Source organism: Macrotis lagotis, chromosome 1 (assembly GCF_037893015.1).
Source record: "Macrotis lagotis isolate mMagLag1 chromosome 1, bilby.v1.9.chrom.fasta, whole genome shotgun sequence".
NCBI classification, from domain to species: domain Eukaryota; kingdom Metazoa; phylum Chordata; class Mammalia; order Peramelemorphia; family Peramelidae; genus Macrotis; species Macrotis lagotis.
In genome coordinates, this window is record NC_133658.1 from 767,739,994 (window position 1) to 767,764,418 (window position 24,425).

The 24,425-nt window shown below is 33.1% G+C and overlaps 1 protein-coding gene across 6 annotated transcripts in view; it reads right to left on the reverse strand.

The window, feature by feature from the left end:
* CCDC82 (coiled-coil domain containing 82) overlaps nucleotides 1–24,425 on the reverse strand; it is a 71,164-nt gene that overhangs the window by 32,053 nt on the left and 14,686 nt on the right. For 2 of the 6 annotated variants that reach the window (XM_074216531.1, XM_074216529.1), the window contains exons 2-7: nucleotides 19,664–19,879; nucleotides 17,514–18,283; nucleotides 16,795–16,993; nucleotides 14,095–14,187; nucleotides 9,964–10,088; nucleotides 8,172–8,342 (exon numbers count right to left, since the gene is read on the reverse strand). In XM_074216531.1, coding sequence (XP_074072632.1) covers nucleotides 8,172–8,342; nucleotides 9,964–10,088; nucleotides 14,095–14,187; nucleotides 16,795–16,993; nucleotides 17,514–18,269 — 1,344 coding nt within the window. In that variant the 5' untranslated portion in view covers nucleotides 18,270–18,283; nucleotides 19,664–19,879. Of the gene's footprint in view, nucleotides 1–8,171; nucleotides 8,343–9,963; nucleotides 13,247–14,094; nucleotides 14,188–16,794; nucleotides 16,994–17,513; nucleotides 18,284–19,663; nucleotides 24,374–24,425 lie in introns of those variants that run through there. The other 4 variants (XM_074216530.1, XM_074216534.1, XM_074216533.1 and 1 more) reach the window with 4 other exon arrangements.

Here is a 24,425-nt window from a genome sequence, read left to right on the forward strand (position 1 = left end):
GGTCCAATGATTCTTAATATTCTATCCTCAGGCAATTTTGTAACCATAAATACATGATCTTGGCATTATGATGGGCTGTCATCCTCCACCATTACCCACTCAAATCTTATCATCCCATGGGATTCTGATCCATGTGTTTTAATAAATCCTCCATGGGCAGCTAAATAGTGCAGTGGATAGAGCACTGGACTCAGAGTCAGGAGGATCCTGACTCTGACCTCAGATACTCGATCCTTACTAGCTCTGTGATCTTGAGCAAGTTACTTAACCCTATTGTATGTGTCTCTCTCTCTCTCACAACATATACAGGCATCCATAATAGCCGCATTCTATCTTCTAAAATATTTTGTGAGTATCATGGCATTGTAGATCTCATCTTTCAATCTTTGTATGCAATGAATCTATTTCTTTTTTCTGGTCATTCATGTCTGTGGGGTCTTTTATACTATATTTTTATGATATAACTTAAACTGAGGCAAAGTCCTTTTTTTTAAAAATTTTGTCCATTTCCCATTTTTAAGAGTTAGTTATTTAGGCTCTATCAAAGTTGTAGTAATCGCAAAAGGTATCTTCTCAAGTTTATTCTTTCTTTTTGTTCAGTATTTACTTTGATCTTTGATCTTTGGTCCTACTAGCCACAATCTGATTGCATAATTGATTTCAAAAATGACTCCACCTGTAACAAACTAGTTTCAGTATGTTAAAATATGGTCAACTTAATTTTTTGCTGTGTACCAAAGTACTTTCTATGATCTGCATTATTCACCTCTTCTTGAATCAAGTATTCATAATACATAGGTATTTATTTGGTTCTGAGTTTTATATTTCTCAATCCAAAAATATATTTTCCAACAAGTTTTGGTTTCCTCTCCTCCATCTATTTTTGCAATGAATCTACACTTGGAAGATCATGCCAAGCTCCTTATTGACCTTCTCAAATTTTTCATTCTCTGCAATGGATCTTAGCATATAAATTGCAATTATTTTCATGATGGTCTTTTTTCTTATGTTCCTGATGGACAACGCAAGGCAAAAGGGTCAAATATTTCATGAAATGTTATGTCTTGTCTTTTGGCACATGATGAAATCAAGGCCTATCCTTCGACTTAGTTGTTGCATTGTTTTTACCTTTCTTTATATCTTCAATGCTTAGTATAGTGCCTGCCACATGGTTATCACTATAAAATGCATATTTATTGATTTCATTTATAGGGAAAATCTCATTATTCATATTATGCACCTTCCTCCAATAGTGTACTCATTCTTGGTTATTGGTCAGTTTCTATTGAGATGATTAATGTTTGTAGACAGTATTTTTTAGCATTCTCTGACCCCTTTCTAGCCCCTATGTCAACTTTTAGAGTAGCATTTACTAAAGGCCACTTAGTATTTTTTATCTGTGGTTGTTATAGGAAAAAAAAATTGTCACCAGTGGTCAACCTACTGGTGATGAATTTTTTCATAAAGGGAAAAATTTTATTATTTCAATAAGTTATTCCAACCTAAGATTAGGGAGAATTGTGGCTACAATGAGTCACCTTCAACAAAGGGCAGTGATGAAGGGAGTAGGTTCATTATTTATGGAATCCGATTACTCGTATAAATATACTCCAAAATTTGTGATATAAATCTTATAAAAATATTATCATGTAAAAACACTGTAATTTACTAAAGTATTAAATATGAAAAACATCTTTTGAGACCTAACTACATATTTTTAAGTCAAATTGTTATTTTTGAAATTTATGGTCTCTAATAATGGTGATTAAACTGAGTGTTAGTGTATATTAATTTACATTTTAATTTGGGATCTCAGTGCCCTCTGCTTCTGTGGTATAATTCTGTTGTCATATGTCAGATTGTTAAACTGGATTTAGATTTTTAAGAAATTCCATTTTTAGTATTAAAATAAAAGCATGTTGATGTACAACAAATATTAAGTAATTACGTCTATAGGAACCTATAATCTTATTCTATCTGGATCACTATGGAATAAAAGGAATTATAAATACAATGGAAAAATAAAAGTACATAAAGCTTCCTCTACACATTTAAAATTTAAAGAAACAACCAGACTCATTGATGACATATATTGCCACAAATGGACTTGTCTAGATCCTTGTGTGAAATTTAAGACTAGCAGATGAGATGGGGGTGACGTTGGGAAAGATTATTGTATAAGGAGCTACTAAAAATTGTCAGTATAAAGGTTAATTAATAAAAGTAAAATAAATTAATAAATTAAATTAAATTAAAATAAATTAAATTAAAAATAAATTAATAAAAAATTAATAAAATTTGTTCTCTTGAAAGTACAAATTTTCCCTCTCCTCTCAATATATGAAAAGGGTCACAATTATGGAAACTACCTCTAGTCATATCTTTTGATTAACTTTACTGATTTTTTTCAAATACAGCAGAGGTACTCTAGATTACATTGGTATTGTTATTCAATCTAATCCTTACCTTATTTTACTATAGTTAGTAAAACTGTGGTTCAAGAGACAAGAATTGAATTATGTCTAAGTAAAAACTGTAGGTTAAAATGCAAACACACACAATACTAGGTGCACATTCCATAACAGACATTTTGACTAAATTTTTTAGTCAAGAGTCTGTACTCTATCAAGAGTGTAGAATAAGATAACATTAAAGGTTTTTAAAGAAAATTTTAATAATAATTTGGATAGGTAAAGTTCTAATCCAGGATGCTAATGGAAGTAAGTAGACAGATATATTATCTATAAAGAATGTTTTTGTTTCTAGGAAACTGAAAGATAAAATATTTTTATTCCTCTTCTCTCCAACTTAAAAACTGACTATAAAAATATTTCTTATACTTTGTGGAAATAAAAAGCAATAGATTTAGATTTAGGAGACCTAATTTAAACATGGGACAATATTTAATCTACAATTTAATCTCACAAAGTTATGTGAATCAAATGTGATAATATATTTAAAGTGGTTTTGTAAATGTAAATAATGACTATTATTATGCAAACTAAATTAAATTTTAACCTCCTGAATTATCCACTATCTGTGTTGTATAAAAGCAGTTATAGAAAATTATCCTAGGCAAGCTGTTGCAATTACCAACAGCAGTGTTTCTGTGGACAGTTCTGGAATACTAAAAAAGTTTGCAATGCAGATTTCTAAAATGTTGTTAAATTGGACACTTTAAAGAAGGCAAGTAAATTGATCATGACAACACTTGTAGTATTTTTATTCTCAATTTCTGGTTGGATCATGGTTGGAATTTTCTTTAGTCAGCTGACATCATTATTAAATCCCTTTCAACTGTGATTTTACAGAACACAATATGATGTTTCCTATCAAAAAATAGTGTAGGATCAGAGAACATCCAGGCTACATTATCATTGTTCATATGAAAGTATGACTTTAAAAGACATGAACTCTGAAAATCCTTTAAATTGGTTGCCCTAATTAGTTCACTAATTTTAACTCCCACTTTATTACATGACTGCATGGTTGGTATCCCTTTTCTCTGTCATCAATGGAGTAAATCATGGGTTGTACAATATAGCTGATACACCATTGTTTAACTAATTCAATGCTACTGTGCTCTTAGATGAAATAAAAGTCCTTCATAAATTGGCATTTATATATTTCTGAATAATTGAAATTTTTTTTTTTAACAAAAGAGACTAATATAAAAGATTCCCATAGTAATCCAGAGACTGAAATGCTCCAGGAAGACTCAACGGGTTTCACTGACAAAATAACTAGAAGCTCTCAATTTATTATCCCAAGGAGGCAGCAAGCTGGCACAGTGGATAAAGCACCAGCTCTTAAGTCAGGAGGACCCGAGTTCAAATTTGACCTCAGACGCTTAATGATTACCTAGTTGTGTGACCTTGGGCAAGTCACTTAACCCCATTGCCTTGTAAAAAGAAAAGTATAAATTGCACTAAATCAGTTGATGTGTTAATTGAAAAAGCGATAGAATTCAATTCAACAAGGATTTATTAAGTGCTTACCATGTGTCAAGCCTTCTGTTATGTTTTGGGGGTATACAAAAAAGTCCCTGCCAACAAAGAGTTTATATTCCACCAGGGAAGGAGAATAGGAGATGAAATGTACACAGAGAAGCATATACAAAATAAATACACAACAATTTGTGTGTAGAAACCTAAAAATTGGAGGAAGAAGGAAATAACTTGTGTAGGAGGTGTCACGTGAGCTGAGCGATGAAGGAAGCTAGGGATTCTAAAAGGCAGAGGTGAAGAGAAGAACATTCCAGGCATGGGGGATAGCCTGCAAAGACAGAGGTGGGAGGTGAAATATCATGTATGGAGAACATCAAGTACACCAATTTGGCTAGAACACAGAGTGCATGATGGAAGTAACGTGACATCAGTCTAAAGCATGAATTCTTATGTCATGAACCCTTTTGGCAATCTGGTGACTTCTAAAGGTCTTTGAATATCGATTTTAAAGGCATGAAATAAAAATACACAGAATTACAAAGGAAACCAATTATATTGAAATATAATAATCATCACATTTTTCCCATTTAAAGTATAGGAAAAGTGATGGAAACTCTAAGTCAGAAATTTATTTTTGCATTAAAATTTTCCATTGGGTTCACCCCTTTTCAAAACCTCCAGAACCTATTTTGTTTTTTCAGTTTCTAATTCCAGTTAAACAGGTACTTACATATTAGTGTAAACTGCATATATGTATACTAATATCTAAACATGCCATTGGTCCATCAACAAATGTACAGACAAAGCATAAGGATAACAAGTCTAGACCTGAACATGAAGGAAAGAGTGGAATGTACTGTATTTGGCAAAATGTTCATCATTTTCATAAATTTTTCTCCAAAGCCAAAACCCCATATTTTAACACCAATATTATTCTATTAGTCTATATGATTGGACCTCACAGAGTCAACCTCTAAAGAATCAAAATTGTAGGCTGCCCAAAAGACAATGGAGATATGGGCATAAATATGCAGCATTACTTTTCAAAAGAAAAGTATGAGATGGAAATAAGGTGGGATGGTCATGTAGAGAAGCTGAAGGTCAGTAGATGGAAAGTCAAGGCGTTGCAGGTATAATACTCCATAAAAATTTAGAGAAAGGACCCTAGGAAAGTGAGGTTGCCACTTTGTGGAGGATTTATGGGAGGATTCCAAGGACTTAAATCAGGCAGGTAAAAATGACTAGATGGAGACTGGCACTATTCAAAGAGGTTCCTACATAGATCAGATCAGAATTCCAAGGGAAGAAACTTTTCTAATCGTCAGGTCCAGTAAGCAGTTAAAAAATCAATTGGTAAGTAAATGGGATACATAATTAAACAAAATCATATTCTGAAAATAGAGTAAACTACTAGTTTGGTTTGAATCTCAATCTGATGGAACAAGTTATATAAATTCTGATAGTAAAATGATCCACCTTAATTTTTCATTGATACTTATGTTTAATTATTGTTCTAACCATTGATTTCTGATATACAAGGTTTATCTTGTGGGTACCGGATTTCAGTGCAACAGAGTGGAAAAGGTACTGGATTGGAGTCAGGAGACGTGTCTGAAACCAGGACCTGCTTCTTAATTACCTATGTGATCTTGGATAAGTTACTTCATATTACTGGGTCTCAGATTCCTCATATGTAAAATGAAGAGTTTGAATTAGATGATCTTTAAGGTTCCTCCAGATCTATATTATGAGCCTATCTATATTATGACCCAAAAGACCTGGGTTTATGACAGTAGTTGTTTTTTAAAATTTAGATGGAATTTAACTAGTGTTACTAATACCTTAAAGATAAGTTAAAAAGTTATAAATTTGAATACCCTAATCAATTAGGTATTTCATATACCCTAGGATATTCTGGTTGAAGGGTCTCTGGTTTCACTGTTGTGTGCACTGACCACACTAATTAGGACCAAATTCTTCCTTTATCTTATAAGACTCTTGTTTATGTTTTATCACAAATTCTCATATCCTATATACTAGAGCTTTCTTCCTGTTCTTTTTGTTTAAATGTTTCATAAGTTGTCTTCATTTCTTCCTATTTGACAGATTCACTTCTTTTCCTTCAGTGCACTTAAGTCCATTAAATTTTCTTTTCACTTATGAAACCTCAGTTCCGTATAGCATCTGAGAGATGTAGGAGAAAAGGCACCTTCTCAAATGCATTAAAGAAGCAAGTTTTCTGCTTTTCCCTGACTTAACTGTCATATCACTGTAGGCTCTCCTTGGGAAATAAGATAAATTAGGTGATAGTGGGCTCTGTTTGATGATGGAGCAACTCAAGATCCCTAGGACTCCTATGGAAAGGTTTCAAATAAAATTTTCAATTTACCTAGGTAAATATTCACAGAAAGTTCCCTCCTTCTCAATTTATAGTAGGTTGCAAATGACCCATAGGATAGTTTAAACTATAGATTTATTTTCATTTTTTAAAAGAACTCATCGTTAATCCAATGAGGCTTAATTTGTAGTTTTATGAAGAAAGGAGAAACTTATGGTGGATTTTTTCAAGTGCTCAATGAATCATATCTGCTTTTTTCAGCCAGCCCTACTAAGTTTTAAGTCCAGGGACTGACGCACAGGCCACTGTAGAAGGATTTTTTTCCTGTCAATAAAGAAGAAAAATGCTCAGGACCATGGAATCTGGCTTATCTTGTCTCTTCACAATGGCAAGTATTACCTGATCTCAAGACATTTAGGGAACTTGGATATCTTGAGTTATAGTTTATGGAATCTTTAGAGAAGCCTCAATAAAACTGATGATCCTGCTTAGACCATCCCATATAAAATAGTCCTAGAAATTCATGAGTAGCCAATTCTCCTCGGTTGCTCTGTTTTACTCTCTAGGTCCAAACCCCATTCTGTTAAGAGCTGATATGTATCCTTTTCCTCTGTCTGTCTTTCACCCACCACTGTGTGTTGGCTTCATGATCAAACAGATGGGAGGCTTTTCGGGGACCAGCTAAATGTGATAAATACAATGTAAAGAGGTATTTTTAATTCTACAAACACAAAGTTGGGAAATCGTATTTCTATGACTGATATATCATGTTCTACTGGGAAAGACACATACTATATGGTTGTCTATTTACTCATATGATAATTTATCAAATAAATTAACTAGACAGTATAAGTAATGCATAAAACATCAAAAAAGGGAGAAGTTTTATAATGATTTATTTAATTAATAAATCTAATTTTGAATTCACTACCTGTTGTGAATCTTCTGAGAGGTATTCACAACATAAATTCTCCATAAGAACCTGGTCATTCACTGCACAAGAGTTATGAAAAAACACATTACCTTACAGGATAGAAAATTCAGGCCTTGCCATACTGATGACTGGTTGGGAAGAACTAGAGTTCAGATTTAGGTTTCCAACTCCAGACAATGGAAATGCTGATTACTCTTCAAGAACATATCTCAATCACAGACAATATTTTTTGTTTATAAATGCAGTACATTTTAGAATGTAGATTTTCCCAAAAATGCATATTAATAGGCCCCAATTGGGGTAGGACAGTTTGACATTTTCTTGTTTTAATTCATCACATATTATCTAGCAAGAAACTTAATTTTGCTATCTTTTAGTTATCCAGTTGATGCTTTCTGCTGCAATTCAAACAAGTATAACTGCATATGCATAAGTCTTTATAGCGATCTCTTCAAGACATATCGTTAGGAATACGTTGAACCCCAAAAGTAAGAATCCTTTATGTACTTCTTAAACTATAGTGACATATTACAGATACTTCTGAAATTATAGTTTAATGTATGAGAAAAGGAATTAAATTTTATTTTATTAATAAAATTAGTAAATTCATCCATTCAATGAATTATCTGTAGTAAAATTTTCATTATGGATTAATTTCACCCGATTCCCTAATACTTTCCTGAACTGCCTACTATAAAATATCTCTATCCAGTTAATATGTTTTAGAGAACATAAAACTTTATGTTCAAATGAGCATAACCAGAATATAAGTAAGGGAAATCTATTATGTAAAGTCATAAATTTATTCCAGATTCAATCAGATATTATTAATGTGCCCTTTCCATTTTGAATCTATATTTTTCCATTGGTTCTGATAGTTAAAGGATATGTTTACTTACCACAAAATTCTAAATCCTAGCTATTGAGAGCAATTTAGAATAAAACAAATTACCTGTTTGTCATGTGACATGAAATCATCTGTTTCCATGGTTCTGTCATTGTACAATTTTCCTGATAAATGTACTGTATATTTACAGTATCGATGGAGTCCACAGGCCTGGCAAGAACAATTTTCAGGAGTTCTCCAACGGATACTTACATTAGGATAATTTTCCACCCGCTCCTGAAAATAATGAATAAATTAATGAATGACTGATGCTAAAAAGTAAATTCAAAATGACCTCAGGAAATTTATTAAGGAGGGGCTGCTAGGTGGCATAGTGGATAGAACACCAGTCCTGGAATCAGGAGGACCCGAGTTCAGATACAACTGCAGACATTTAATAATTACCTAGCTAAGTGATTTTGGGAAAGTCACTTAAACCCCATTGCCTTACCAAAAAAACCAAAAAAAAAAAAAAAAACCCAAAAGGAATTACATAAGGAAAACTAACAATAGTTTTTATTTCTTCTTACATATAATGTCTTGCATATAACAGATATCTGATAAATGGTCTGCTAAATGCATGGATTCTTAGTTCATTACATTAACTGAATTCATGTAAAGAAACCATATATATATATATATATATATATATATATATATATATATATATATATGTTAAAAATGAATCCATTCATATTTTCTCATGCATATTTTTATATTTACATATTTGTAAATGTGTGTAAATTATAATAATTGATAACAAGTAGTAGAATTGAGTGATTTTCCTTATTAAAGAACCAGAAAGAAAATGAAGCAAAGGGACTGTATAATGCAAAAGGTAGATTTTTTAATTTACGTCTGTCAAAAGTTGACCACGCTACACTTCAACCAATGTAACAATTTTAAAAAAATGCAATAAATGCACAAATTTCTCATGTATGTGAACTACATGAAGTAAAATGGTTAAAATACTCATTATTTGTCTACTCTGAATGTTAATACAACCTATACTGTAACAGAAACTATCTCCTCTGATATTGTCAAAGTTTTTGGTAAACAACAAAACAGAAAGGGAGGTCTTATCTGTAAAAAAAAAAGAGCTGCAATATAACAAGTGCAAAATAATGTAGTTTAGGTACAAACTGAAGCAAGTTGCCTAATTTCTGGACAGGCTTATACTATTTTATAAATGCCAGGTGGCGCTGTGGTACAGGATTGGTTTTGGTTTTTTTCTTAAATCCTTTTAAAATGACCATAGTTGTATCTATAGAAATTCACGATGGGAATGTCCTAGAATAATCTTGTAGTAATAAAGGATCTTATGTGGAGGCCTATTTCTTCCTTGCCATTAGAACAGTGCAAAAGAGGGGCAGCTAGGTGGCGCAGTGGATAAAAGCACCGGCCCTGGAGTCAGGAGTTCCTGGGTTCAAATCCAGTCTCAGACACTTATTACCTAGCTGTGTGGCCTTGGGCAAGCCACTTAACCCCATTGCCTAGTAAAAAAAAAAAAAAAAAAAAGGAATAGTGCAAAAGGAAATAAGATTTTCAAGGTTTATTAGCTCAATATGAAAGTTTGGCATTAAGTTCAATAGTCAAGTAAAGAATTTGAAATTACTGACTCTTGGAATCAGTAACTACATATAAGGGTAGAATAATGAAAAGTCAACATCTTCCAAAAATGGAGAGTGAAAACAAGATAATTTTATAACATGCAGAAATGTCACCACATTTGAGTAGGATCAAAAGTTTTAGATATACAAATGTAAATAAGTGAAGAAAACTTTTCTGGGAGGCTGTGATAAATCTATTATTGTTGCCTTTAGGACCCTTATGCACTAATTATAAAGAAACTGAATACCTTATACTGCTCTTTCCAGCGACTTCTGGAAACTAAGTTTTCTAGACGAGGCTGAACAAAACGGCCATCCAAATAATGAAGAGATGTTAACATATCTTGTGCATATGACTTTTGCCTTGTGCCATCTATTAAGAGTCAATTTAAAAAAATGAGTAAGTAAATAATAAAGTAACTTTGCAGTGATAAAAATATTTAGCTAACTTTATTCTGAAGAATCTCTTCCTCTATTTTCTGGCAGATTCCATGATTAGTCAGGAAGAACAAAGTACATTTTGAGAGAAAATGAGCTATCAAACTTACTTTGACATAATGGAGCCGTGATCCCATCGATATAGGTAATCCCTCCAATAGTACAGATCACAACTCTTCCGCGCCTGCTCATCCTGTACGGTTTTTGTCCATTATTTTCCATAAGTCCTCCGTAGAGGATCTATTCAAATTGCTGAAGGCCTTCCTATAGTTATTTTAATATTTCATGAATAGCAGACAAGCACTCAGATTGTACAATCTATAATTTCTGATTCTTATTACAAGACTTGCTAGTGTGTTTTCTAGTCTTGTGTGTCCATGATATCTAACACTTACATATAAGTCATCACTGGTATAATACTACAGTCTGTTTATAATCACAATGACCCTTTCAATTGCCCTTTGAGTCACCTGTACTTCTGATTCTTCTGTGGTTATGATTTTCCATGGTTATCAGCAAAGTAGCAACAAGGAGAGACTACTGGTATTAGAGAAATGGACTTGTGTGTGGCAGCTTGGGATCACTGAAGAAACTGTGCCATTTCCCAAATGTGATCCAGTTCAACCTCTTCTGTCCAGGATGTATGGCTGGCTGGCAGGCTGTATTAATTTAACGAGTAGAACATCCTATTATATTTCATAATCTGGTCAATATGCATTCTTCAACCACTTATTTTCTTCATATGGATTGCTAAAAGGAAGTCTTTTAGCAATGTGTCTCCTTTATATAGCTTATGTTCCTCAACATGATATACTTACAATGTCATCTGCATATAACACCAAGAAAAGACTCCTCAACCATAAAAGAAGTTCTCTTCTATCTGGACTTGATACAAGACATTCTCCATGATATTTGAGAGCACCTTTAGTGAGTATATCTCTGTTTTATGTTTTACTTGATGTTCACAATGATAAAAATCCCTAAACAAACTTAACCTTGTTGATTATCAAAGATGCTTATTCAATCTTAAAATACGTACAAGAGACATTTTATTGAAGAAAACAATTTAAGGATGCATTTTGCTCTACTGAATTTTTATTTGAATAGACCAAAAATAATCTTATGTTTTCATCACAATCAATTGTCTGACTGTGAAGATGTGAAATGTAGCACTAAATTACCTAAAAGCCTGCCTATCCCTTTGTTTCGTTTTCATCAAGCATACCTGTGTATGTATTCTATACATATGCATCTCTCTATATATATCGTCCTCATGAAGATTTGAATAGAGAAAAAGTATATGATCTGACAGTTGATTATCTCTTCTTGTTCACTTTGCATCTGTTAACAACACGAACCGTGATCCTTTCAATTGATTTGGAAATTTCCTTTTTTAGATTTATTTTGAAAAGATGAAAAGAATACCATCTAGCATAAATTTCTTCAGTATTTGGAAAATTCAGATGCTATTCCTATTTGTATCTTTTTAAGTATTATTATTACTTTTTCATATAGCACACCTAATGCTATGATGGAAGAATCGAAATGTGATAGTTCTACTATCATTGCTGATAACAGACTATTACAAAAGAGTTGGTAAACTGGTTCTGTTTCATATCTATTTGGGGTCTTTCCAATTTCATCTATGAATTCTCTTGAATCTCACACCAAATTCTCTTCAGGATTATCCTAGAGTTTTTCATTATTTAGTTGGAGCAAAGATACTGCTGGACATTCTTGTGTCATCTTGTTCCAGGTTTTATGAATTTGTAGTCTGAACTGATGAGTCTTCTAGGGTAAGCTTCTGGGCTCTTTTAGCCCCTTGTTGTGGCAACTGTTTTATATTGGTTTTAAGTTTTTAAATAAATGATAGCCAAAGTTAATGTTTTTGCATTTCTATAGTTCCAATTTTTGAGACTTAACAAATTGTTTAAATAAGGTAAGATTGAATTATTGTAATTGCCTGCATTGCTGTCTTCTCATTTTTTCTTTCTTCTAATTCTGCATTAGTTCTAAGCTTTCTCTAACCAGCTACTAAAACCCGACTGCACAACCAGTGATTCTCAAATGATTTCCAAGTCAGGAACTAGTCATTTCCTCTCTATAAAGATACACTTAATCTCATCTTTTGGATCGAAGTTTGGACATGGGCAGTGATTTTCAAATCCTTCCTGAAGAACTTATTCAGGATATACAACTTATTATCCAGGATATACAAGAATGAGACTTCTAAGTAGTTCTCAAGACTTTACTTCCTTTCATTGCTAATCCCAAATTATATTTTCCAATGTATATTTTTACCTCCATACTTTTTTCACTTTTTCATTGAAATCACTTACGTTGACTTAATTCAGAGAATCATATCAAATTTGTGATAGAATTTCTCTATATCTTCATAATCTGCAACAGACGTTGACACAAAAGCTTCAATTATCTTCATGGTAGTCTGCTTATGTTTACCATGAGAACTACCGAGGCAAAATGGCCAAGTGGCACAAGAAATGATGTGTTTTTGTTGTCTTTGGAAACACCATGAAACCAACTCCGTTATATTCTTTATTCATCTCTTCATAAAAACTTGTGAACAATTTTTCATTTTAGATGAAATTTCTTTATATTTTCAGACTTTTTTAATGTCATTATAAATGTGGTTCAATTTCTCTGAGAGCCTGTCAATTTGGTTGCTGCACCAAAATCTTATATTAAGAGTACCAACTATTAAATTAACGTCTCTAGATGACTAAACACTGTTATTCTTAGTACTCCCTATCTCCCCTTTTTCCATTACTGTCACTGTGGAAATGGAAGCAGACTGCATAAGATGAAAGGCCATCTTTTACTTTTATGTTTCATAGGTCAGCATGGACAAAGAATTCATCACCTAGAGGCCAGCCTTCTGGTGATGAGCCTCTCTGTACTTAGCTAGGCTGGTCCTTGGACAGCAGACACAGTCTGTCATTGGGACCATACTCGAAGCCTTTCCAGCTTGGTAGAACCTGTCAGAGCTTGCGCTCCGCTGGCATAGCCTTCGAGAACCCAGGGTCACCTCCACACCACGATGAAGCATCAGAGTAGGACTTTTGTGGAGGAGAGCTATCAAAAAGAAGTAAAAATCACACTATCAAAAGGAAGTAAAAATAACTTATTGTCCCAATGGTAGGGAAGAGGTTTCTAGTTTTCTTTGTACAATATCTTGCATAGTACTATAAACAATTTAGTATTTATTAAATACTTTCTGATGGAATTAGATGGCCAATGACCAGACGTACAGGCTTGCCATTTTAATATCTCTCTCATTTCCTTACTTAAAAGCTCTCTAATGACTTCACAATACATAGTAGCTCAAACTCCACAGAGGCTCTCCATAATATCCCCATCTTACCTTCCCAATATTATTTCCTACTACTCCTATTACTCCAACAAAGGTAGGTTCTTTGTTGCTCATCAAACATAACTTACCTATTTGTCATTTGATCATGCTATTTCTCTCTTGTTAGCTATAAAAATTCCCTACCTATCTATCCTTCTAAGACCTCAAGTCCCACCTCCTCCATGAAACCTCTCCTGGTCAATCCAACCCACAGTGATGGTTCCCTTTTCTGAATTCTTTAGATCATTTTATTGTCTATTAATTATTTTGAAATTTAAGACTATATTGCTTTGTATTGCTATTTAGTGGCTTTATATATTTTGTCTTTCCTACTAGGCTGAAGGAATTTGAAGGCAATGACCACTTATTCTTCCTACTTTTTAAATGATTTATATAGCACTTTGAATACAGGAGGAGTCCAATAACTATATGTTGAACTGACCTGACTTTGATGAAGTTGTTTATGGGGTGAAAAAGGAAAATGTCTTAAGGACAGTTTTTCTTTGTTTCAAATGAGAAAAAGAGGAAAAAAATTCACAACTAAATGTGCTATTAGATACTATTCACTTACCATATAATGTTCCCAGAAAAGTATCATCCAAAGCATTGATCAGAAAAGCCTTGACAACTCTTTCAAAGTGAGTGTAGTGGTCACTGAAAGAATCTGTAATGTGTTTTAAATAAAATTTAGAAAGTAATAGCAAAAGCATTCTCTCTCTCTCTCTCCCCATACACACACACACACACACACACACACACACACACACACGTATGTATGAAAGTCTATTGATTAAATTTAAGAAAAGTTATCAGTTTACTAGTGTTCAAATATCCAGCACATGGATACGGGATCTGGTTTTATCCTCCTAAAGTCATATTCTTATTTTGTCCAACCATAAGACAAGTTTTGAGATCTCAAATCTCTTAACTCCAAATATAGTATTTTTGGCTGCTATCTCATGCAGTCTCCCTAGAAAAGTCTAACTGACAATGAAAAGAGAAAATCACGAACAGGATTCTAAATACATAATTAAAAGGGTTCTCTTAAAACATAGTATGAAGGTTAACATTATTACTACTATATAAAAATTACTCTAAAAATACTAAAATTTCTTTGCATTATATTCTTTTCTAACAATTTCTATTGTAATTCATTAAGGAGGATTATAAAACAGAAATGCACACAAAAATCTGGAATTTGACATATAGAACAAATCTTTTTCTACTATTCTTTTCAATTCAGTACAGACTGGTTCTAGGTATGGGGACAGAATGAGAAGAAACAGGAAAAGACATGGAATATGGCAACAGTAAAGATATTATATAAGGGTTTAAGAAAAAGTAAATTGTAAAAATCAGTAAATATAATCTGGACAACCTGTAATAAAATAAGAATTACAGTTTCATGAGGTAAAATTTTTAAAAAATTATTTATTTTTTATTTAGAGAAGATGATTTTGTGCCAGTGAATTTTAAGAGAATAGATGAATGAAAGGGAAATATTGCTCTGGTGAGAAGAGATGAATGAAAGGGAAAAGAGATCCTATTAATAAGAATGGCACCATGGTGTTAATAAATTTAATGTTAAAGAGGCAGAATTTAAATTCTAGCCCTAAAACCAAATGGATCTTAATCCCAATAAAGAAACTTGCAGGGGACAGCAAGGTGGAGCAGTATAGAGAGTACTGGCTCTGGAGTCAGGAGGTCCTGAGTTCCAATCCTGCCTCAGACACAATAATTGCCTAGCTGTGTGACCTAGGGTAAGTCACTTAACCCCATCGCCCTGTTTAAAAAAAAACAACAAACCTTGCAGTGAGAGTAAGCTTCTTATCACAGAAAATGTAGTACCTTTTTTCAGGTTCTCTAACCCTTTTTTTTTTTTTTGCTAGGCAATGGGGTTAAGTGGCTTGCCCAAGGCCACACAGCTAGGTAATTATTATGTGTCTGGGGCCAGATTTGAACTCAGGTAGTCCTGATTCCAGGGCTAGTGCTCTATCCACTGTGCCACCTAGCCACCCCTTCTCTAACCTCTTTGTGTTTTAAATATAATCCAATCCTAAGATCAGTAGCTAATAATTGCCTGGTTAATCAGGAATATATCTTTGTGAGGGAAAGATACAGGCTACAGGTTGGTTTGAGACAAGAGAACTGATCTTGTGGTATACATGGGTCAAGTTTGTAAATGAAAAATCAAGTTCCATGAAACTGAAATTAATATGTAGAGCTCAGAGGGAATCAGGAAGAGATCTATATTTTGCTGGCTACTTCCAGAATTCTTTTAACTTTTGTGGAAATTCTTTTCTTTTCCATTCTTTTTTGTACCTGAATTAGTATAGCTGATCAGTTGTTTTTAATTGGGATTTTTGGATTTCTATGCTAGCTTATCTCCCAGATGGCAGCTCAAACGTTTAATATTTATAGATAAAATTGTCTGACACTCCCAAGTATACATGGCTACTAATTTATATAGCTCATTAGGGAAGGTGAATTTTCCTGAAATTTCTACTGTTCTTATTCCTTAATTATATTATATGGCTCAACAGTCTGAGCATAATAAGATGTTATTTTAATAAATTTAATGTTATAGAATTACCTTTAAATCAAAATGAAAAATATGAAAAGTTCATGAAACTTTACAAAGAAAAAAGAGTCATCTGTCTAAAAACCTGTTTTTTTAAACTTTGACACGCAATAATAAAATTCTATTTATCTTCACCCAATAGATAGGGAGAAAAGAGAAAAAATTTAATACTTGATATTTATTGTTTACATTTTCCTGTACTGGTTTTTTAAAAAATAATTGTCACCAAAAAATGGCTTGCTAAATAGGGGAGGGAAAAAGGGGGTGTATTAAACAATTGATCTGATATTTTTTTTTAAAAAAAAGTAAGAAGATACCAAGAACTCTCATCTAGTCATGCTCAAAGATTACAAGAATAGCATTAAACTAATGAAATATCTAAAAAATATTAACCCTGCATTTCAAATTCATACTAAACTTCTCTTAAACCTATATGGTACTAGAACTGATTATTACAAATTTCATTTCCCTTTATTTAAAGTGTTTGACTTTTTACTTATACACCAAAAGAATTCTGCAAAAAACAAAATGTCTAAGCAAGCTAGAGAACTAGATTACCTAAGCCAAAAGACTATTTAAAAATCAGCATTCCTGAAAATGATTATTTACAAAGCTAAAATAAATGGATATCATGATTAGAAGCTGTATGCAAAACAAAAACAAAACCCCTACCCTTAATATTTAACTTACAAAGAGAATTTCTTTTCACTAATTGAAGCTGTGATGCTGTCATTTTTTCTCCTGATTGGTTTTGATTTTCTTCATCACCTTCCTCATCTTGAACTACAAAACCATCAATAATATAATCATCTCCTTCCTCATCATCATCATCTTCATCATCTTCATCATCATCTTCCTCATCATCAAGATCACTATCCTCTTCAGAATCCTAATTAAATTAGAACATGCAAATTAGTACATTTTATATATAACATTTAGCTTTTTAAACAAGTATAATAAATTCAATATGAATGTGAAACACAATGACCAATTCATACTTCTAAGCATGACAAAGAGAAATTAAGTAAATTCAAGACTTAAAGTTAAAAAAATGACTCCCTTTTATATTAACTTTTAAAATGAAGATAAAACATTATTTTCTTAATGTTTAAATGATACAAAATGATTGATTGAAAATGAAAGCATTAATAAAAGTTGAAAATTGAAAGGACTGTAAAAAACCAAAAGCAGTCTTCAATTCTTAAAACAGAACTGATGATGGACTAGCTGATTCTTATGTTGGTATGACAAATAAAAATTATATATGACAGTGCAGTCAAAATGTACACAGGAAATTTTAAATAAGGAAAAAAATAATAATTTGATTCATTGAAAATATATGATAATTAATACTTCTTTTTGATAAAATGCAAATATTCTTCAAGTGAAATTCAATAAAAAAAACACACCTCAAAATCTCTACCACTATTGCGTCTCTGACGAGATCTTTGTTTTGAGAGCTCTTTCAGCTTCTGGAGTTGTTCCTGTTTCCGAATGGCTGAGCTTTTTTCAGATTTAAGAGGTTTCTGATCCACCTCCACTGAAGAACAGTCATCATCCTCCACTATACGACGACGCTTAACATCTACTCTTCTAACTAAAATGTCACTGTCAGTACTATCATCACTGTCATACATCACAGAAGATACCCTTTTTCGCTTTCCTCGAGTGATGTGTTCTTCTTCTTCTATATCCTCCTCTGTAACTATTTGGTCACTCTGTTGTTTAGAATCAATGTGTTGTTGACTTAGATCCTTTTCATAATCTGTGTTAATGGTCTTACATTTATTTTCATTTTTTTCTTCCTCATGATTTGTAAGGCCACCACTCTTAGTTATATGTTCTTTGTTATTTTCTGCCTTATTAGTTAAGTCAAGCTCTTTATGATCATGCTTTTTATGACTATCAATACTTTCATCACTGTCATGACTTTCATCACTGTCATGACTTTCATCACTGTCATGACTTTCATCACTGTCATGACTTTCATCACTATCAACACTTTCATCACTATCAAGCTCTTCATCACTATCAAGCTCTTCATCACTATCAAGTAACTGTAAGATATTATTTCGTTTAGTCCGTCTCCAGTCAACCCGGGATTTCAACGCTGGTACTTGAGTCTTAGAATTATTCCTTGTTTCATATCTTCTAACATGTACCATTTTCACTTAAGCTTCTACAAAAAAAAATGTTATTAGGAATAATCTCATAATAAAGAAGATGATAGGTTACGGTAATAAATGTATTTATGATGTTAATTATATTAATCTAGTGTTATATTATGATCATTCTAGAAAATCATACATAGTATCCTAGAGGTATTGATAAAACAATCACTCACCAAGTAATGAGTGACTACAATAACCATATGTCTGAAAGATGCTGAGAGGGCTACAAACAATTTAAGATGTACTCTCTACCTTTAAAAAGTCTGTAATATAAGTTTAGAAACAAGACACACATAAAACAGTTAAGTAACAGCATCCAAGGAGACTGTGATTTAGTTGCATAATGAGTGATTCTGACATTAATGCTACAAGAGTTCAGAGATAAGGGAAAGCAATTGAAGTAGGAGTATCAAAGACTCTCTGGAAGATCTAAGATTTAGGAGAAATGTTGAGGGAGTCATTCAAGATATGAAAATCAGCAAAAATAAAGGTTTGAAGTTCATCTAGAATATGGTACATTTCAAGAACTATGAAAAGGACTACTTAAAAAGGGAAGTAAGTTTTTTGGTTTGTGGGTTTTTTTTTGGGGGGGGGGTTCAAGGAACGTTTAGAAGAAGGGTATTGCCTTATTGTGGAAGGTTTTAAATGCCAAGTTGAAAAGTCAGTATTGGATTTCCTCAGCAGGAAAATGAGATGAAACAAAAACTGAAAAGATCATTCAATTATGAAAAAAGTGGTTGGGCTTTAAGTAACATCAACAAATATAGAAATGTCAAATGAACCATTCAGGAATGACTTCTAAAGAAACTTAGAAGATTGCAATTTATAGTGACTGGCTGTTAAACATGACCATAGTTAAAAGCAACAGAATGTGAAGGCAGAGTAAAACACACAGAAAAACTACAAATAACCTGACAGAATATTCAGATATCAAAAAACCGTACTGTATCACATCATCATTACCAATATTATGTTTAATTTATGCCTGAGGCAAGACACTGTATTGCTGAGGCTAAAAGGTGTTATCATGGAGATTTACAATAGGACAACTGCTACAAAACATTTTCACAAGGAGGCAATAGGAAAAGAACTGGTTAATGATAGAGGCCAAAATATAGAATGATTAGCAAAGTGATGGAACATATAATCAGAGGATGAGCTGTTGAGGGTGCTGAAAAGTATGAGATTGACTAAAGTAGGATTCACACACACAAATAAATATTGTCCTTCAAAGGCATCACTTTGGGAGTATGTATTTCAATGATGATACCATTACTCAAAATATTTGTGGATCTCCTCATTTGGAAATGCCTTCAAAAAGTTTTCAATTAATTTAAGAAAGCCACTCTCAGTTCTCTAGTGACAACTCATTTTTTGAGATTACCTACCTTATTCACCAGCCTTGACTCCAAATGACTTTTGGATCTTTCCAGAAATAAAATCCACCCTCAAAGGACAAAGATTTTTGGCGCTGCTACAGGTTACAAAGGCAATTCCAAAAGAGGTATTTCAAAAATGTATAGAGCAACAGATGCATCACTAGAGCCTCCAAAGTGACTACTTTGAGGGAGGCAATCCTTCTCTGGACATAGGTTCTGGTATGTCTGTTAAAAAAATGAGCCATATTACTTTGCAGTCACACCTTCTAGTAAAAAGCTCAATAATGTTGCTGTTGTTATATACTTAAAATCAGCTTTAGGTAAGGATTGGCATGATTTTAGATAATAATAGAAATATGACAGCTAATATAATTTAGAAAATAACTATTAAAAGACATAATAATATATAGAATTAATAAACTTCAAGTTAAATGTGACACATAAGTTAGTATATAATGTAAAAACATACAAAGAAACGAATTTTAGCAGATGAGCAGATGCAAATTTAAAGGTTCCAGAAAATAAAAATAAAGTTGGCTATCTCAGCAAGTAAATTGATGTTCTAAATACTAATGGTCATATTATATAACTATATATCTAATATGCAACAATTAATAAATCAATCATTATAAATACATGTCACATGATTGAGAAATTTGTGTATCAATTATAAGTTATGATACTAAACATGTCTGAATAGGGCTCATTATGCAATAAAAAAGAATGCATTTGTCACATTATTTTTAATTTTTGTTAAATATTTTTCCATAATACTATTTTATCCTTTCAGTAATTCCATGTAAACTTTAAGACACCACATCTATGTGAGTTACTGTTATTATTCTGAGAAACTGAGAAACAGAGAAGCTAAGTGACCTTTCCTACATAATAGAAATGTTAAACAGAACAGGTATTTAGCACCCAAAATCCACTGCTTCAAAATGATAGATGTCAACATTATTTATATTTAAGATTGTTCAAATGAGAGACTAATAAAATAGTCAATAGTTTATATAGCAATCCTACCAAATTATAATTTCAGGATAAAACATTAGGAAAAAAATTCCTTAAGTCAGAAATTTATGTAAGCTATGAAAGCCACCGGGTAGAGAGAGAATACATAGCATTGATAAAAATTTGTATATCTTGTCTATACCATAATTACCACTGGTTTTCAGCACTTATAATTTTCAAATTTAAATTTCCATTAAGGGGGGGAAAGGAAATTTTTTAAAGAGGGGCTGTGTTGGTCTCCAAACTGTGAAAATAATTTCTTCTGGGGCACTCTGAAGACCCATCACTTAAGAAGGAAAATTCTAGTATATAGTAATCACTTAATAAATGGTTGTTGACTGATTAATAAAAGAATTTAGAGATTATAGAATCCTGAGTTGGAAAGGACTTTAATAGTATGGTCTAGTCCAACACCTACCTGAAGCATGAGCTTCAACATTCCCTTGACTTTTGCTTGAAAACTCTTTAAGGAGTTCATTTTTGTACACTTCTAATCCTTAGAAGTTTCCTCCTTAAGAGCTAAAATTTGACTCCCTTTAATTTTTACCCTATGTTCTTTGTTCTCCCTCTGGGGAAAATTAAAAAAAAAAACTTCCATAAAGAGCTATCATTTCTCCCCTAAATCTTCTATTCTCCATATTGATCTTCAATTAGTATAAATAATTCTATGTAGTTTTCCGGCCCTTACCATTCTTGTTACTCTTCTCTGGGAAAGCTCCAGTTTATCAGTGTCCCTACCAAAATATGGTCCCAAGGACTACACGTGAGATTTGACAAATAAAGAGTACAGTAGAGTGTTAGTCACCTGCTCTTGACATTATATTTTCATTAATGCCACCTAAAATCATATTAGTTTTTCTGGCTATTATACAGTTCAATCAAATTGAGTTTAATTTAGCTAAAACCCCAGTTCTTTCCCCAATGGATGATTTAACTATTATCTCTTGAATCTAGTACTGTAGGTGTAATTTTTTTTTAACTAAGACCAGTATTTTACACATTTATCTCCAATAAATTTCATGTTATTGAAATTTTTGGGTACCTCTAAGATTTCCATGATATCTCAAAGTTTGCTGACCTGGGTCAGCAATCATAGCTACAATTCTTTCTATATCCTGGATTTGTAATAAATCCAGGCTAGATGATTAGATTTAGATATTCTCTTACTACTTCCTCATTTATCTTCGAGGAAATTCCCTCATAATTATCTTAATTCTGTTCTTTTCAGTCTAAAGATAATTCTACTTGACAAAGAAAACAGGAATAAAATAGGAGCTAAATAATTCTGCTTTCTTTCTTCTGTTAACATTATCCTAGTCACACCATGCAATGGCTAATTTTTCCTAAGTTTTCTTATCTCCAAGATAGGTTAAAAGCAAAATTGAAAATGTTTCATTGTCTTTAGCATTTTTCACAAGCCTCTGGCCATTTTGGCCTTAACCTTCATACATTATTCTCATGGGTCTATGCCATTCTTTTATATTTGTCCTTGATTCTGTGAATTTGTAGTCATCTTTTGTACATATTCTTCTTTAAAAAGATCAGTTTCACCAAAGTACTCTCAGTAAAGTCATGTAAATTTGTTTAGATAACTCCTTTTTTCCCCCCAATAAATTTTTTGTAAGAGACTTAGGTAAAAAGGTTGCACAACACAATTAGTAAATCTGTAGATAACATAAGCACAGGAGAAATACTAGCTTAATAGAAACTAATGATAGCATAAGTCTAACAAGATAAAATTTGGTATGGACAAATGTAAAATCAACTGCACCAAATACTATGTGGGGGATGCAACACCAGAAAACAATGACCGGAAAAAAAAAAAGATCAAGAAGCTTAATAGAGCACAATCAGGTGGTCAAATAAGCCTTTATTAAGAGTTTACTATATATCAGCCACAATGCTAAATATTGGGTATACAAAGAAAAGTAAAACTACCTTCAAGGAGCTCTCATCTTAACTGGGGAGACATGTAAACAATTGAGTAAATTAGAGATAGTGTCAGAGGGAGAAAAGTAGATATGATAACCAAAAAATTATCATAATCTTAGGCTTCTTTAAAAAAAAAACAACAAACAAACAAAAAAAACCCCAGGGATTCCAGAACAAGGGAGATTACAAGAGCAGTCCCAACACAGTTGGGACATTTTGCCTCTGGAATATAGTATTCAATTCTGGTTGTTAAATCTTCAAGATAGTTTCAGGAATCAGATTTAACAAAGTGAAGAAATAGTTAAATAGTTAGAAAACTAGAGACCATGCCAAACTAGGATCACTTAAAGTAAATGGGAGTAGTCTGAAGGAGAGGAAAGAGTAAATAAACGGAGGGGAAACAATATTAAAGTTCTCCAAATACTTGAAAGTCTATCCTGTAGAAGCTTGATTTTGTTATTTCAGTTCTATCCCACCTTTCACGACCCTTTTGGGGTTTTCTTTGCAAAGATACATGAGTAGTTTGCCATTTCCTGATCCAGATTATTTTTACAAATGAGAAAAGTGAGGCAAGCAGGATTAAATGACTTGCCCAATTATCTAGTAAGTGCCTTGGGTCACATTTGAACTCAGGAAGATAAATCTTCCCAACTCCAGGTCAGGTACCTTCTCTACCATGCCTCTTTATCCCGAAGATAATGGGACTTTAGTAAAGGGAGAAGCAAATTTGACCTAGATGTAAAGGGAAACTTTTTAATCAGAATTTTCCATAGTAGAATGTGCTGCCTTAAAACAGGATAATTTTCTAATAATTAGATGTCTTTTAGTATAATTTTTTTTTGTTATCATATAAGGTATTAAAAGGAGGAATGTGCTATGGTGTTGGTCTTTGGGTTTTTTTTTTTCCAGAGACAAGACAAAGAAGAAAGCAAATACCAGTTAAATGAAAAATTAATTTTTCAAAAAGGGTTGATTTCCTTTAAAGGCAGATCCCACAGAAGTGCTCAGTGGGTAGGCAGCAGGAGGAGAGAGGTTGAAGGTCAGCTAAAGAAAAGTGAAATCTGAGATATGAAATGAGAAGTAGGAAAAGAATGGTGAAGGTAAACGGACAGAGAGATTAAAAAAAACATCTCTGCCAGTTTTCAGGAGGAGATGGCATGTTTATCAACCGCTGAACAGTTGTAGTTATTTGGGAATTGTACTTATGCTGCATTTCATGAAATTAGTCATTATTATTAAACCTGTTTACTGCGATTTTGCCTGTAGTGAAGTGAAAACTCCTAGCAGAGAAGGCGAGGAACAGGTGGAAACAGATATGCCAGGGCTATTTCTCCGTATTTGATATTTAACATCGTACAAGACACACTAGAGCTCTTCAAGCAGGGGGCGAGACAACTTTTCGGGAACAGAGAGGGGGATCGCTGGACTAGTTTCCCTTCGAGATCCCTTCCAACCGAATGCGTAATTATGAATGAGCTCATTCAGTTTTTTCCTCCAGCTGCCCGGGCAATAAACATGACGATGAGCCGGGGGGGATTAAAGGCATAGAACAATAGAAACACCAACAGTCCCGGAGTCAGAAAAATTAGGTTTGAATAACGTTTCCTCTACTTAAGACGCCTTTGCCTTTCTCGATAGCAAAAAAAAAAAAAATGGTCTTAAAAACACGAGCCAGTTCCAGTGAAGATGAAGGGAGCCCCAGGCACGCAGCTCTTTGTTGCCTTACAAACCAAGCAACAACCATCCGAGGCTCGCCAGCCTGGGACGCACCGGGCTCGGCCCCCCGCGCTCACACACCTGCAAGCCGGCGGCGACCCGCATCTGG